This window comes from Ornithorhynchus anatinus, chromosome 3 (genome assembly GCF_004115215.2).
Source record: "Ornithorhynchus anatinus isolate Pmale09 chromosome 3, mOrnAna1.pri.v4, whole genome shotgun sequence".
NCBI lineage: Eukaryota > Metazoa > Chordata > Mammalia > Monotremata > Ornithorhynchidae > Ornithorhynchus > Ornithorhynchus anatinus.
Window position 1 is genome coordinate 10,110,393 of NC_041730.1, and position 15,270 is coordinate 10,125,662.

At 42.0% G+C, this 15,270-nt stretch overlaps 1 protein-coding gene across 1 annotated transcript in view; it reads left to right on the forward strand.

The window, feature by feature from the left end:
* The window catches only part of SOX6 (SRY-box transcription factor 6), a 386,921-nt gene that overhangs the window by 301,689 nt on the left and 69,962 nt on the right, over positions 1-15,270 (forward strand). The window contains 5 exon segments of the mRNA XM_039911374.1: positions 2,379-2,528; positions 8,867-8,882; positions 8,885-9,015; positions 9,017-9,050; positions 11,959-12,161. Of these exon segments, the coding sequence (XP_039767308.1) occupies positions 2,379-2,528; positions 8,867-8,882; positions 8,885-9,015; positions 9,017-9,050; positions 11,959-12,161 (534 nt within the window).

Genomic DNA, 15,270 nt, shown 5'->3' on the forward strand with positions numbered 1-15,270 from the left:
CACCTCAGGTGGTAGTGAGCCATTTGTATGTAAATATAGCTTGACAAATGTTTGGCAATTAACAAACCTGTGTGTAGGGGTTCTACAAAACATTGTCACTTAGACACCCGGCCTGCAGAAATGACTGATCTACTTTGTCTTTAAAAATCTTATCGCCGCTTCTATTAGGGAGAAAAATGATGTAGTAGTATTTATCAAACCCTTACCATGTGCAGAGCACTGTACTAAGCACTGGGAAAGTGTACACAGATGGGATTTAAAGTTCAGCTAGTGTCTCACAGAAGACAGAGTGGAAGGCAGAAGGACCTGGGTCACTTTTACCTCAGTGACTTTTCCATTCGCAATTCACCAGCTGTGTTTCTCAACAGGCAAATTTGTAGTTGAATAGACCAGGACTTGGCTTCAGGATCATTTAATTTTTGTCAAAAACCTTCACCCTACATCCTGATATTGGTCTGAATTAGTTTCTTCTTTTGTGTCATTTAGACAAATCTAGAAGAGGGCTCTGAGGGCATTGTGGGTATGAGTACATTAATAGATATCACATGCCATTAAGCTGATTCCAAGAAACGTAAGGTCACAAGGGAAAAATACGCAAAATCCTAGCTACTGTTAAAACTGAATAGTCTTTGCCCTTCTTTTTCAACCCCGAGTTGAAACTTTATAGCATTCTAGATTTTAGTAGGGACGAGCTTCCTTCTCATCTGAAGAGTGGCAGACTAGAGAGAAATGATCTGAAAAATACCCTATGGATGTATTCACCAATATCCTGGGTCCCTGGTACTAGAATCAATCTGAACATTTCCAACCCTGGACACATACTGAACTTCTCCGCATCATTTCAAGTTCTCCCCGCCCCTAAGAAGGAGAAAATACAGTTACTTAACCTAAATTTAAATTCTCTTTACTTCAGGAGACTATTTCATTCCCATTTGGGGACAGTCTGCTTCATTTTAGCAGGACTGGTTTGCAAAGGTTAAGTGGAACAAACAGAAAGCCCAGTATTTTTCATTAAACGCCGACATTCTGACTCTGACCCTTACGCATGGATTTGTCTAGCCACTGAGTCATTGCACATAGAGTATTGTGTAACTTTCATTTCTTTAGAGGCTTGTTATATTAGAAAAATTGTTCCAAAGAAAGCAACAATTATGACATAAGCACATCTGGCTCTTGCAAATTATTCTTTATTAAGCTTTCATTTAATTACATGTGCTGAAAGGTCTGCTTTTGATTACTGTAATTTTTTTTATTTGTCCATCTGAATGATAGTAATGTTAGAAATTACATACAAACCACCTGTTTTTTTTCCACTAATAAGACAAAGTTTGAATGGAATTTCGAGGAGGATGAGGGGATTTGAATTGTCCTATTTATTGTAGAAGAATTATTGTTACTTCTGGTTCAAGGTGAGGGTTGAATTTTGGAGGCTTCCCAAGACCTTGAGGATATTGTGAATATTTGATCTCACTGGCATCTTTTTTTTTTTTTTGTATCTGGGGATTGGTTCAGAGAGTGGACCGATATCTCTAGTTTTACCAATCCAAAAAATATATTTCTGTCTGAAAAGGTGGTATTCTCAGGGGCAAGATTTAAAAACACCAGCGCATTGAGATGCAGAGATAGCTGTAAAGTTGGTCCAATCTGGGTAGCGCAAGCTTCTCCCTAATTGAGAGTTGGGCAGAATTTTGAGAAGTTACAACTCTGTCAGACCATTCGAATGATGGAGTTGTTTTGGGTTAATTAGAACTAATTGCTTTGCCAGGGGCCAATAATGATAATAGGAATAATAATAATAATATTAAGTGCGTACTACAAACCAAACACTGTACTAAGCGCTGGGTTAGTCCTTGCCCCGCATATGGCTCACAGTTTTAATAGGAGGGAGAACAAGTATTTCAACCTTATTTTACAGATGAGGAAACTGAGGCACAGAGCAGTTAAGTGATTTGCCCAAGGTCACACAGCAGGCACGTGACAGAGCCAGGATTAGAACCCAGGTGCCCTGACTCCCAAGGCCCATGCCCCTTTCCAACTTAGGAGGCAGATCTCTTACAGGACCTGATCTTGACGGAATAAAGAGGAAAGGTCAGGAACATTCCTTAAGAGTCAGTCTCTCTGGAATTCCCAAACAGGTCCTGGTAGGCGTCCGAGTTGGTGATTTTGAAAGTGATTTTTTGTGTGCTTTTTGTGTGAATTCTATTTTCAGTGGAATTCAGTGTCTCTTTTCACTTAGTTTAAAATCAGCAACAAAAGATCCAAAAGCCAAGTATCGAGAATGTTAGAGAAATAGAGTCCTCCCAGTTGAATTCCCACTCTAGCTCCTCATTTCATCAGCAACGACAACAAAAAAAGTGTTTGTCTTCTCTCTTTTGCAGCAGCTCTACGCAGCTCAGTTAGCCAGTATGCAGGTGTCACCTGGAGCCAAGATGCCATCAACTCCACAGCCCCCGAACACAGCAGGAGCCCTTTCACCTACTGGGATGAAAAATGAAAAGAGAGGAACCAGCCCTGTAACTCAAGTTAAGGTACCTCTTTGGAGGGGAGGTGAAAGTGAGTTGGGAAGATGGTACCGTGAGAAATAGAGGTTCGGTCGATCGCCATTCCAAATGAACAGCAGGAAACCCAGGAATAGAAAGGATCGTTGAACGCGTCATCCATTGTGGTAAATTTTCATGATGGTGCATGCAGAAACAGGTGTTGGCCTCTCAAAAACACCCCCGCCTCATTGTGAGATCAGTTCCTAAATTGTTGTGCCCCTCTTGGCAGACTCATTCCTGAGAGTTTTTTGGGACCTGAGGTTTTGTTTGAAAATGCGCATTAGAGTAAATGGCTTTTTTTTTTCTGTCCAGAGCTAATTCGAAAGCTGAGCCTTTAATTCCGTGGTTGGCTTGATGGGGCATTACACCTTGTTGCATCTCCTAGTGGGGCAAGAGTGACTGGAATCCCCACTTCATTTACAGAAAACAAAATTTAAGTAACTTTTTTATGGTATTTGTTAAGTGCTTACTATGTGTCAAACACTGTTCTAAGCGCTGGGGTAGATACAAGCTAATTAGGTTGGACATAGTCCCTGTCCCTCATGGGGCTCACAGTCTAAGTAAGAGGGAGAATAGGAGAACAGACAAGTCAATTGACTTGCCCCAGGTCACTCAGGATGTATTTGGCAGAGCTGGGATTCGAACCCAGGTTCTTTAACTCTTAGGGCCATGCTCTTTCCAGCAAGCCGTATTAATTCTTGGACTTTCTGCTCCACTTTGGTAAAGCCTCTTCTCGAAATGCATTGAAAATACATTAGTACAGTACTCGGCCATCAGAGGCGTGCAAAAAAAACTTTTGAATGAATGCGCAAATCATTGAACAAATACACCCCCTGGGGAGCAAATTGTGTCTACTTCCTGTTCATTCATTCATTCAATCGTATTTATTGAGCACTTACTATGTGCAGAGCACTGTACTACTACTAATAATGTTGGTATTTGTTAAGCACTTACTATGTGCAGAACACTGTACTAATAATAATAATGTTGGTATTTGTTAAGCGCTTACTAGGTGCCGAGCACCGTTCTAAGCGCTGGGGTAGATACAGGGTAATGAGGTTGTCCCATGTGAGGCTCACAGTTAATCCCCATTTTACAGATGAGGTAACTGAGGCACAGAGAAGTTAAGTGATTTGCCTACAGTCACACAGCTGACAAGTGGCAGAGCCGGGAGTTGAACTCATGACCTCTGACTCCGAAGCCCAGGCTCTTTTCCACTGAGCCACGCCGCTTCTGCTACTAAGCACTTGGAAAGTACAGTTCGGCAACAGAGACAATCCCTACCCAACAACGGGCTCACAGTCTAGAAGTGGGAGACAGTCAAGAAAACAAAACAAGTAGACAAGAATCACTACCATCAAAATAGATAGAACCGTAGATAAATGCACATCATTAATAAAATAGAGCAATAAATATGTACAAATATGTAGAAGTGCTGTGGGGAAGGGAAGGGAGTAGAGCAGAGGAAGGGAGTAGGGGCAATGGGGCAGAACTCAGCTCTGTTGAGTTCACAGAGCTGCTGATGACTGGGCTCTTCCCCATCTCATCTGCACCATTGTTGGTTGTTTTGTGCAGTTTAGTTTTAATCACGTAAAACTAGGTTGTCGCCTTGCTCTTGGTAGGAATGGGAAATTGACACTATGGAGTTCTCCAAATCTGAGGTGAAGCTGGTACCCTTGGGCGGTCATGGTTGTCTGTATCAATCAATCGATGGTATTCATTGAGCTCTTACTGTGTGAACACTGTACTAAGGTACTGTGAGAAAGTACAGCACAGTGGAATTACTATAAAGTCGTTGTTGGCTCTGCTAGGTACTGGAGGTCAAATGGAGTGAGGAAAAAAATTATTTGAAAAATAAAATCATCAGTTTGTATCTATCGCTTACCATGTGCCCAGCACTGTGCTAAGCACTTGGAGAGTACCTTCATTCATTCAATCGTATTTATTGAGCATTTTATGTGCAGAGCACTGTACTAAGCAGTTGCAATGTACAATTCGGCAACAGATGGAGACAATCCCTACCCAACAACGGGCTCACAGTCTAGAAGCGGGGAGACAGGCCAACAAAGCAAAACAAATCAACAGGCATCATAGCATCAAATAAATGAATAGAATTATAGGTATATGCACCTCATTAATAAAATAGAGAAATAAATAATATATACAAATATAGCATAAGTGCTGTAGGGCGGGGAAGGGGTAGAGCAGAGGGAGGGAGTAGGGGCGATGAGGAGGGGAGGAGGAGCAGAAGGAAAAGGAGGGCTCAGTATGGGAAGGCCTCCTGGAGGAGGTGAGCTTTCAGTAGGGCTTTGAAGGGGGGAAGTGAGCTAGTTTGGCAGATGTTAGGGCTTTCAGGCCAGAGGAAGGGACATGGGCCAGGGGTCAACGGCCAGGACAGGCGAGAATGAGGCACAGTGAGGAGTTTAGTGGCAGAGGAGCAGAAGAGAGTTGAGAGACACATACCCTGCCCAGAATTTCCTTATAGTCTAGAAGGGAAGACATATAAAAATTCTCACATTGAAAAAGGGGATACCTTTTAATAAGCATGGCTTTCTCTAGACTATAAGCTCCTTGTGGAGGGGAACATATCTAATCAGTGTAGTTAGCCAATCATATTTATTGAGGCACTTAACTGTGTGGCAGAGGACTGTACAAAGCACTTGGGGAAAGTGCAGTATAGAGTTGGTAGACATGTTCCCTGCCCACAAGGAGTTTACAGTCAGAGGGGGTGTCGATTAACTCTTGTACTGTGCTCTTCCAAGCATGTAGTACAGAGTTGCTGAATCACATAGAAAACAATAAATACCATTGATTGATTATTCAGATAGACTTGTAGATATGGAACACTGTGCTCGCCTGCCTATGTGACTCAGTTTTAAGTGGACCGATAAATGGATCACACATTCACTTAAATGAATTCATTTTCAAATGCTGAGTAAACTACAAATGTTACGTGTGAAATTTTGTGGAAATCTGACCTGAACATACCCAAAGGCCCCCCCCCCCCCCCCGCCCCGGCCACCACACACACACACAAAAAAAAATCACATCGTGTCAGAATATTTTAAAAGGATTTATTTCAGTAGCCCAGGGGTTAGTGGAATCCTTTGAGGAGAAGGTTGACTTTCCATCGCCTATTGTTAAGAGCATGAAAATTAGCGATTAAGAGAGTTTCTAAATATGAAAATGAACAGCGTCAATTTATGGGAGCAGGCTGCCCCATCCACTGCATTCCAGAGCTTGCGTATGTGAAGCAGTCATTTAAGCTATCCCCAGAGTGAAGGCATTTTGTTTAATCAGAGTTACCATAGTAATAAGTGGTACTAAACATCGGCGACTTAGCGTATTGAGTATTGGATTCTTTAACGTGCAGAAGTAATATGTTACAAGAGTGAATGAAGCCAAATGGATCTCCACCAAACCAAACCTTTACTGGATGAGTAAAATTTTCCCTGGTTAAATTGTAAGCACATATCTGCCAATATACTATTCTAGCTTTGCTGGCCAGCTGCAATTCAATTACTCAGTTGACACATGTAATTCTTGGGGGTTTCCTACATAATTTAAACTTGACTTACTTTGTGTTACTAAAAAGGAAACCTTTTTCTTTATACTTATTATATTGTAATATAGCTTTGCCTGCATAAAAATAGATGAAAATAAGCGATCCTTTGAGGGGGAGAAAAAAAAAGCTTCAGTCACAGAAGAAGCCCTGAAAATAATATCACAGCATGCTCTGTTGGAGACTCTTTCACACACAGAGAACATAATAATAATAATAATGTTGGTATTTGTTAAGCGCTTACTATGTGCAGAGCACTGTTCTAAGCACTGGGGTAGATATAGGGTAATCAGGTTGTCCCACGTGAGGCTCACGAGTCTTAATCCCATTTTACAGATGAGGTGACTGAGACACAGAGAAGTTAAGTGACTTGCCCATGAGTCACACAGCTGACAAACAGCGATCCCGGGATTGGCCGGACCCATGACCTCTGACTCCCAAGTCTGTGCTCTTTCCACTGGAGCCACCGCTTGCTTGAAAATGTTCATACATTACTCAGTATCCTAACATATTGTGGTATTTACATATGTTGTTGCAGTAAATATGCCTGTGTGTTCTAAAGCTCTGTGAATACTAATTTTATACAGCCATGGCATCTCTAGCAATTTATTGAAGTAACAAAAGAAAACATGAAGATCCCCCTGCAAATGCCCAGTATCTCTTCCTTCATCATAATAAACCTACTAAAACTTCAGAACAAAATTACATATGATGTAGTGTGACAAATAACTTCATGTAGGTGTATGCGCAGACTGATTCTAACTGAAAATGTGTGATAGTATTCCAAATAAATAGCAATTTGTTGCATTTAAGAAATTAAATATGAGCATAGATACAGTTCCCAAATCTGTCCTCCCAGGGAAGAAGGAAGGGAAAGAGGACATGATTCAGTACATTTATGGATCCTTAGCATGTGTTTCTGAGCTGATGGGTTCCACTTTCATGAATACCAGTTACAACCACTGTCAACCACTATACCTCAAGTTCTGGTGAACTCTGAATGATTGAGTAGGGAAACCAGACTCCCTCTTTTTAATTCTTGGAAGAAATGTGGACTCCACCTGAGGGAATCAGTCAATCAATCAATCCAATTTATGGAGTGCTTACTGTGTGCAGAACACTGTATTAAGTGTTGGGGAGAGTATAATACTAGCAGACTTGGTAGTCACATGGTCCCTGCCCACAATGAGTTTACAGTCTAGAGGAGTCTTGGGGGTCTTCTGAGAAATATGATCAGAGTTGCATGAATAAGGTTACACCTATTATTTTGGACAAGGCTCTAGGTCTCTCTCTTCCTCAGATTTTGCCCATTTCCTCATTTTTAGCATGGGAAGAGTCATGCTGTCACTTTGAAGTTAAACACTATAACGTGCCAAGCATTTGCTATGTTCCTGGGTAAACAGAAGATAATCAGGTCACAACCTAAGTAATGGAGTGGGAGAATGGGTATTTAATTCTTCCTAAATGGAGGAGGATGAGGAAACACAGGCACAGAGAGGTTAAATGACTTGCCCAAGGTCATGCAGCATTAGCCAATCAGTGCTAGTAAAGCACCTTCAACACAGACAATTCCCTTAATGGTGGTGTTGCAACCCCAACCTAGATTCAACCAGTAAATTGTTACTATGAAACAGGCCATTTTATTGCCTCTAGATTGAAAGATCCTTACCGGTAGGGATCATGTCCACTAAGTCTATTGTACCCACTCCTCCCCAAGCATTTAGCATAGTAGTCTAAACAAAATAGGTGCTCATTCAATACTATTGATTGATTTTTGATGGATTTTATTTTGAAAACACTAGAAGTAATTCATCTGACTTAGCATATAATCACATCTCATTTGTTAATGAGATTATACCGGTTGGCCCGTAATTGAAAATATCCGGAACACTTTATAAAAGAGGAAAGAGAGACACAGATTGGCCAGGGAAAGCCCCTTCATAGCCAGCTCCAAAACCGGTCCCTGGCTAAAGTAGAACTGGAAGTCGGACGTCGAACTGCTTGTTCCTTCCAGTGGGACTCAGGGTTGCTTAAAATAAACATCCCGTAAAAATAGGCAGCACAACAGACAGATGCATCATTTTAAGTCTGTACAATAAATTGCACACAGGATGGCATGTAAAATGTAATTACAATGCATCCCTGCATCTTGCAAAAATTAATTTTATGTTCTGGGAGAGACCAGAATATATACCATGAAGAGTGCACACACCCAGAACCCAAAGCCACATGGAAGACAGGCGGCAGAGCTGAGGCTCTCTGGGCAAGAGTCCAGAAGATCAGAATAGGGTTTTTCCATGTTTCCATTTTTAAAGTCCTCGCAATTGTTTAATTTTAAATATGTATTAAAAAATTAACTACAAAAGCTTATTTCTAATGCCGGGAACTTTTCAGCAAGAACAAGCACAAAAGCCTTACTGAGCTGCTTGAAATCTTAAATAATTCTTTGCCAGTGCCCTAGGTTAATTTAGATCTCTGAAACACATTAGGAAATTAAGCGGTAAATGTGAGCTAATTCAAATTTTAATTTGGCAAAAAAGAATGAACCAACTACCCAGTTTAATGTAAATAGAAGCATAACACAGAGAAATTAATGAGGTTTCCTTTCATTGAATCTTCAAGGAGGTAGATAATTAGCTTCTTTTGTCATTATTTCAGGAGAAGGTGGCATTGTCTCAGAGGTGTAAAATATCTGTGGCTTGCTAAGTGATAATGTGTTTCCTTTGTCTTTTTTTAATTAATTATTTATGTTCAACCCTTGTAGGATGAAGCAGCACAGCCCTGAATCTCTCAGCTCGACCCAAGACGGCAGAGCCGGTGAAAATCTCCGACGTCACCGAAACCACAGACCCTCTTCCAGCCAGTAAAACCAGCCCGGTGACTTTGTCCAACAAAAGCAGTATCCCCAGCCCTATTGGGGGGAACTCTGGGAAGAGGATCCTCTTTAGGTAAACCAGAAAGGAGGTAATCAGAGGGTTGGGAAGGAGCAACAGCATCCAGTCTGCAGGCCCGGGATGTGTCTCTGACTGAAGTGGCCTACGGCACCCTACCTCGGTTCAGGATGATTGCTCAGTGAAGGGAAGGCCCAGTGTTCCTTGTCTGCTGAAGTGAAGGATCCTGGTTAAGTGACTTGAGTCTTGAGAGTAGTTGGGACTAGTCGGGAGAGACAGAGAGAGAGAGAGAAATGAAAACAAAAACTGAACGGATGTTCCGGAAGTACTTCATAATAATGATGATAATTGAGTCAGAAGGACCTGAGTTTGAATCCCGGCTCAGCTACTTGTCTGCTACTTACCTTAGGCAAGTTACTTAAGTTTTTTGTGCCTCAGTTACCTCATCTGTAAAATGGGGATTAAGACTATGAGCCCCTTGTAGTACAAGGACTCTGTCCAATTTGATTAGCTTGTATCTACCCCAGCACTTAGTACAGTGCCTACCACATAGTAAGCATTTATCAGATACCTTGGGGGCAGGATTGGGAGGGGCAGGAGGGAAGATGTTTTCAGAACCAGAAAACTGAATACCTCACTGAGCTTTTCTTGGCTTCAGAAGTTAAGGAAGAAACATAGCATGTGGTGCAATGATTTGATTCTGATGTAGTCATTTCAGGGTCAAGTCATTGGGCAAGACTGGAAAGTGAATTAGTAGTTAGACCTAGGCAGGTATAGGAGTAAGTGTGTATGAGAACTGTTTTGGCAAAAGAATGAGAGGGGAAGACACTCCTTCAGCCATGACCAAATAGCAATTAATTGGAGCCCTCTTCCCTCCCTTCTCCCCAGACACACTCACATATAATTAGCCTCTAGAGATCTTGATAGGGCAAATCCATACCTACCCAGATATATCCATATGGGTATGGCTTGCTCAAACACACATACACACACCCCAAAAAAATAATAAAACACATCAATATTTATGAGCCTACCCAGCATGCATACTTTCTCCTTCATCAGGCTTGTCTGACTGTTTTAAATATACAAGACTCACTGCCTCCCTCCACCCCCCCAAACACACGCACATATAATGTATATCCATACACTACACACCCTCAGAGCAACAAACAGGTGGATCAAGTTCAAACTTTACCACAGCAGCCTGTACCTACCAATCACTGAATAATTGCTACCTTTTTGTCTAAAATTGGAAGGACTTATCCAAAGTACTACTCTTACCTACAATAAAATGCATTTTACAGAGGAAAATTAGTCTGTTGAAAGTTTAGAGATCCTATTCTTTCTGTTACACCAGAGTCTGAAGAGAGTAATATTTAGTCTTGCCTTTTTTGCAGCATTATGCCTGAGTTAAAGTTCTACCCATGCACACAGTTACATAGCCAGCAGATTGAGTCTTTCAAAGCAGGAAGTCTAGAGGTTGGGGGTGGATTGTCATTCTTGTGGTAAATAAATAAGGCAGCACAAATGAGTAGAATGCCTCATTAGTCACCTCAGCACTTTGAGGTCATCCTGGATGAGGAGGGCAATGCAGTGTATAGAGTGCACACTTTCCTGCTGTGGCAAACACACACAACATGCACACAGACTCACACCAACACAGACAAAGCCACAGTGACTGATACAGGCCCATATTCTGGCTGTCGTAAAGAAAACTCAGAGTTGTGCCCAAGTGCCAATACACGAGAGTAAGAGTAATCATCATTGGGTCTGTATGTAAGGGAAACAATTAGAGTCTAGGTTTATGATAATAATGATAATGATAATTATTAACTGAAAATAAAAAAATAAGGTATTGCTAAGCACTTACTGTGTGCCAAATACTGCATTAAACGCTGGGATAGATACACAGTACAAAGTAATTAAGTTGGACACAGTCCTTTTCCCTCATTGGGCTCCTAGTTTAAGGAGAGCAGTTATTTTAGTCCCATTTTAAGGATGAGGAAACCAAAGCATAGAGTAGTCAGTCAATCATATTTACTAAGTGCTTATTGTGTAAGAGCTCTGTATTAAGCGCTTGGGAGAGTACACAGTAAACAGACACATTCCCTGCCCAAAGTGGCCTTATAGTCTAGAGCAGTGAAGTGACTTGCCCAGAATCATAGAGAAGGCAAGTAACAGAGCAAGATATTAGAACCAAGTCCTCTGACTCTCAGGCCTGGGTTATATCATTCCGGGCATACTCTTTCTCAAGAGATTTATTTTTTCTCCAGAGGAGTTTTTAAGTACCACAGAGGCAACCTATTAATCAAGTCAAGAAGGGGCAGGGTTCAGGATAGCTCGGCTTCCCCCGTCTGGAGATGAGTTCTAGATAGTTGAGTTCTTTCGGCCGCACTTCTGGAGTTTGGTCCCTAGTCTGGGTTTTCATGTTCCCTCAGATTTTATAGAACACCCCTCTCAGAGCCCTGATGTAAACGAGCCAATTTCCTTTGCTCCAATTCCCCTTACTCCTTTCCAGACTGTAGAGTTAGTTTGGTACTTGTTAAGTGCTTGCTATGAGCTAGGAACTTTACTTAGCACTGGTGTAAGTACAGCAAGCGCTTACTACAGTGCTCTGCACATAGTAAGAACTCAATAAATACTATTGAATGAATGAATGAACACCATCAGGTTAGATGGTGTCCTTGTACCCCTTTGGGCTCACAGTTTAAATTGGCCGGGTGGGACAATTTAATCCCCATTTTACAGATGAGGTAACCAAAGCACAGAGAAGTGAAGTGTCTTGCTCAGGGTCACCCAGCAGAGTAATGGAGGAGCAGTCGTCTGACTCTCCTGCCCATGCCTTTTCCATTGGTCTCCCTGCTTCTAGCCTAGATCAACCATTCATGGAGCAAAGGTTGAAAGCACGGGTATGGGCAGAATCAGGCTGCTTGCACATTCTAATTAGGCATTACTGTGTTTTCAGATATCCTGTCCAGCCTCAACTCCCCTGCCCTGTTTGGGGACCAGGACACAGTGATGAAAGCCATTCAGGAGGCTCGTAAGATGAAGAGAACAGATCCAGCGAGAGCAGCAAGCAGCAGCAGCCGCCACCGGCCACCTCTCAGTGTTGACGGAAAGCTAACCTCCATGAATAACTTGGGTCTGAACAACTGCAGGAATGAAAAGGTAAGTCTTTCTTTTATGGCCGGACCCGCTGTTTGCTTCCGAGACCATTTTCGAACTCGCCAGAGTCTCGTCCAAGACTGGAGGCCTCAGAGGGCCTGAAGAGCAGAGTGGCCTAGTGGATCGAGTGCAGGCCTGGGAGTCAGAAGGATGTGGCTTCTAATCCCAGCTCCTCCACTTCTCTGGATGTGACATTGGGCAAGTCACTTAAGTTCTCTGTGCCTCAGTTATTTCATCTGCGAGTTAGGATGACTCCAAGTTTAAGATGACACACTCTAGCCTCCTCCCAGTTTTGAATCATTGCTTCTTTTTCCTAGTGATAACCATTCAGGTGGATGTTGGTGAGCCTTTGAAAGGTTTGAGCTCAAAGATATACCTCTTCTCCTCCTCCATCTCTTCTGGCATAATGTGCTATCCCCATAGGATCTAGGAGTGGGAATCAAGGTCTCTGATCCAGGTTGTAGTGGATAGAGCACGTACCTGGGAGTCAGAAGGTCATGAGTTCTGCTCTGTGACTTTGGACGTCACTCCACTTCCCTGGCCCTCAGTTACCTCATCTGTAAATGAGGATAGTACAGTGCCTGGCACATAATAAACGCGTAGCAAATACCACGGTTATTATTATTATTATCATTATTATCATTATTATTTCTGTGACCTGGCAGACTGGCTGTGAACTGGCAGTGATATTTGTTAATGGCTTACCCTGTGCCAAGCACTGTCCGAGGCACTGGGGTAAAAAGTAAAGGGACTTTCCCAAAGTCACACAGCAAGCACATCATAGAGCTTGGATAAGAACCAGGTGCTCCGTGTCGGCAGGCTCCTTCGGCTTCCAATAGGCCATGTTGCTTCCCAAATACTTACAGAACACGGGCATCAGACATATACATCAGTAGAACACTCAGGGTTATTTCCACAGGAAAGCTCAATCACAGATGTATATACAGGGGGCCCACCACATTCCCAGAGACACAGTGACCCGTGGGCACGACACACTAGGATTCAGGCCCAATCGAGGAAACCGGGTTAGAAGATAATGTAGTAGAGGGCAGGAGGAGAACCCAACGAAGAATGGAAGAAGCACGTCACCTCCCTAACCAGATGAAGAACATGTTATTGAAGGTAGGTGCCTTAGAGAAGCAGCGTGGTGCAGTGGAAAGAGCACGGGCTTTGGAGTCAGGGCTCATGAGTTCGAATCCCAGCTCTGCCACTTGTCAGCTGTGTGACTGTGGGCAAGTCACTTAACTTCTCTGTGGCCTCAGTTCCCTCATCTGTAAAATGGGGATTAAGACTGTGAGCCCACGTGGGACAACCTGATTCCCCTGTGTTTACCCCAGCGCTTAGAACAGTGCTCTGCACATAGTAAGCGCTTAACAAATACCAACATTATATTATTATATTATTAGGTGCCATAACCCAGAATCCTTACGTATTCATAGCATTTAAGTGTATGAATTGGTTTGTAATACAGTGGAGGTGATTGCACTCTATGAATTCTATGCTACCCAATCTTTTTCCCCACTTCTCTTCCTCATTCTCTCTCTCTCTATCCACTTCAGTACTCATTAAATTCACACTGGTAGATCCATGAATCCATCAATCAATGATATTTATTTGGGAGCTGACTGTGTGCAGAACTCTAGAGCTTGGGAAAAAATTGCAAACAGAGTTGGTAGATTATGATCCCATTACGATGAGGCTAAGACTTTAGACCCGCTGTATCTAAAATAAGAACCTCTGTGCCCAGATGATATGATGGATCATTTATTTTTTTAATGGTAATTTTAAGGCCCTTACTATGTGCTAAGGTACTTGCTAAGCAGATTATTGGAAAATGCCTCCATGACTTTTGTTGGTAAGATCTGTATTTGAAACATTTGAAATAGAAGGTGTTTAGAAAACAGTTTAAGTTCTAGGAAAAGACATTTAGGATTGTCATTCCAGAAGCCATTTGGAATACCTCAGTAGATTTTTTCGTCCTCCCGTTGCTAATGTTGTTTTTGACATTCAGCAGGGTACTGGGGATTGGGTGGAATTCCAAATTTGGCAAAAGGCCTTGCCAGCCTTTCAACAGAAGAGAAAACCCAAAACACAGAATATGGGAGAGACCTGCAGTAAGGCAAACTTTTCAGTGACTGAATGGCATAAAATTCCTTTCTTCTGGGAAATGCGGAAAGGGGCAGACACAATAAAAGCACAGATGATAGGGTGCATTTCTTGAACCAATTGTGCCAATCTCAGTTTGTCTAGTCTAAATTTCATCACTGAAGGATACAATCAAGACAAAGACATATCCAAATTAGGATATTGCACCTTGCATTCTGCAATATATAGCCTACATATTTGTGCTCTCTTGAAATCTTAGAACTCTCCTTCATATGTGTTATAATTAACAACTTTCCAATATATTTTTTTAATCCCTGCTGAAAGATGTATAATCATTATTCAAAATAATAACACGCTGATTCAAATATAGACCTCAACAATGTTAAATACATTTTGGACGCATATGGTTATATTATGAACTATAAGCTATATACCCTCTTATGCATACATATATTTTGAGATACATATTTACCCTCGGAGATGTTACAGTTTATTGGCTAAATCCATAAGAAAAAGATTTTGGGCCCGATAGGCCGTATCGGCCCCTTGGGAAGCGGGTTCCAGTTTTCTGCGTGACCGGGAAGTCAGGGGCTGTTAAATGTGCGACTAGTAGGCACAGCAGAGTGGAACTGTTCCTTGAGAGTTGTTTCACTCCATCACTGCAGTGTGGCTGGTGCCATGGGTGGAAGAAATTCTGCTCTTCTTCAGTCCCTTCTGAAACAGTTGGGGAAAAAATGGCAGCCCAGCTCTTGACTTTCCCAGTGAGAAAGGACTATCTCTGGTCTATTGGTAATAATAGTGATTGTGGTATTTGTTGAGCACTTAGTATGTGCTAGACACTGTTCTCAGTGCTGGGATAGGTATAGCAAAGTGGGTTGGCCACAATCCTTGTCCCACCTAGGGCTCACAGTGTTAATCCCCATTTTACAGATGAGATATCTGAGGCACAGAGAAGTTGACTTGCCTAAGATTACACTAATAATATTGATAATTATAATTATAATAT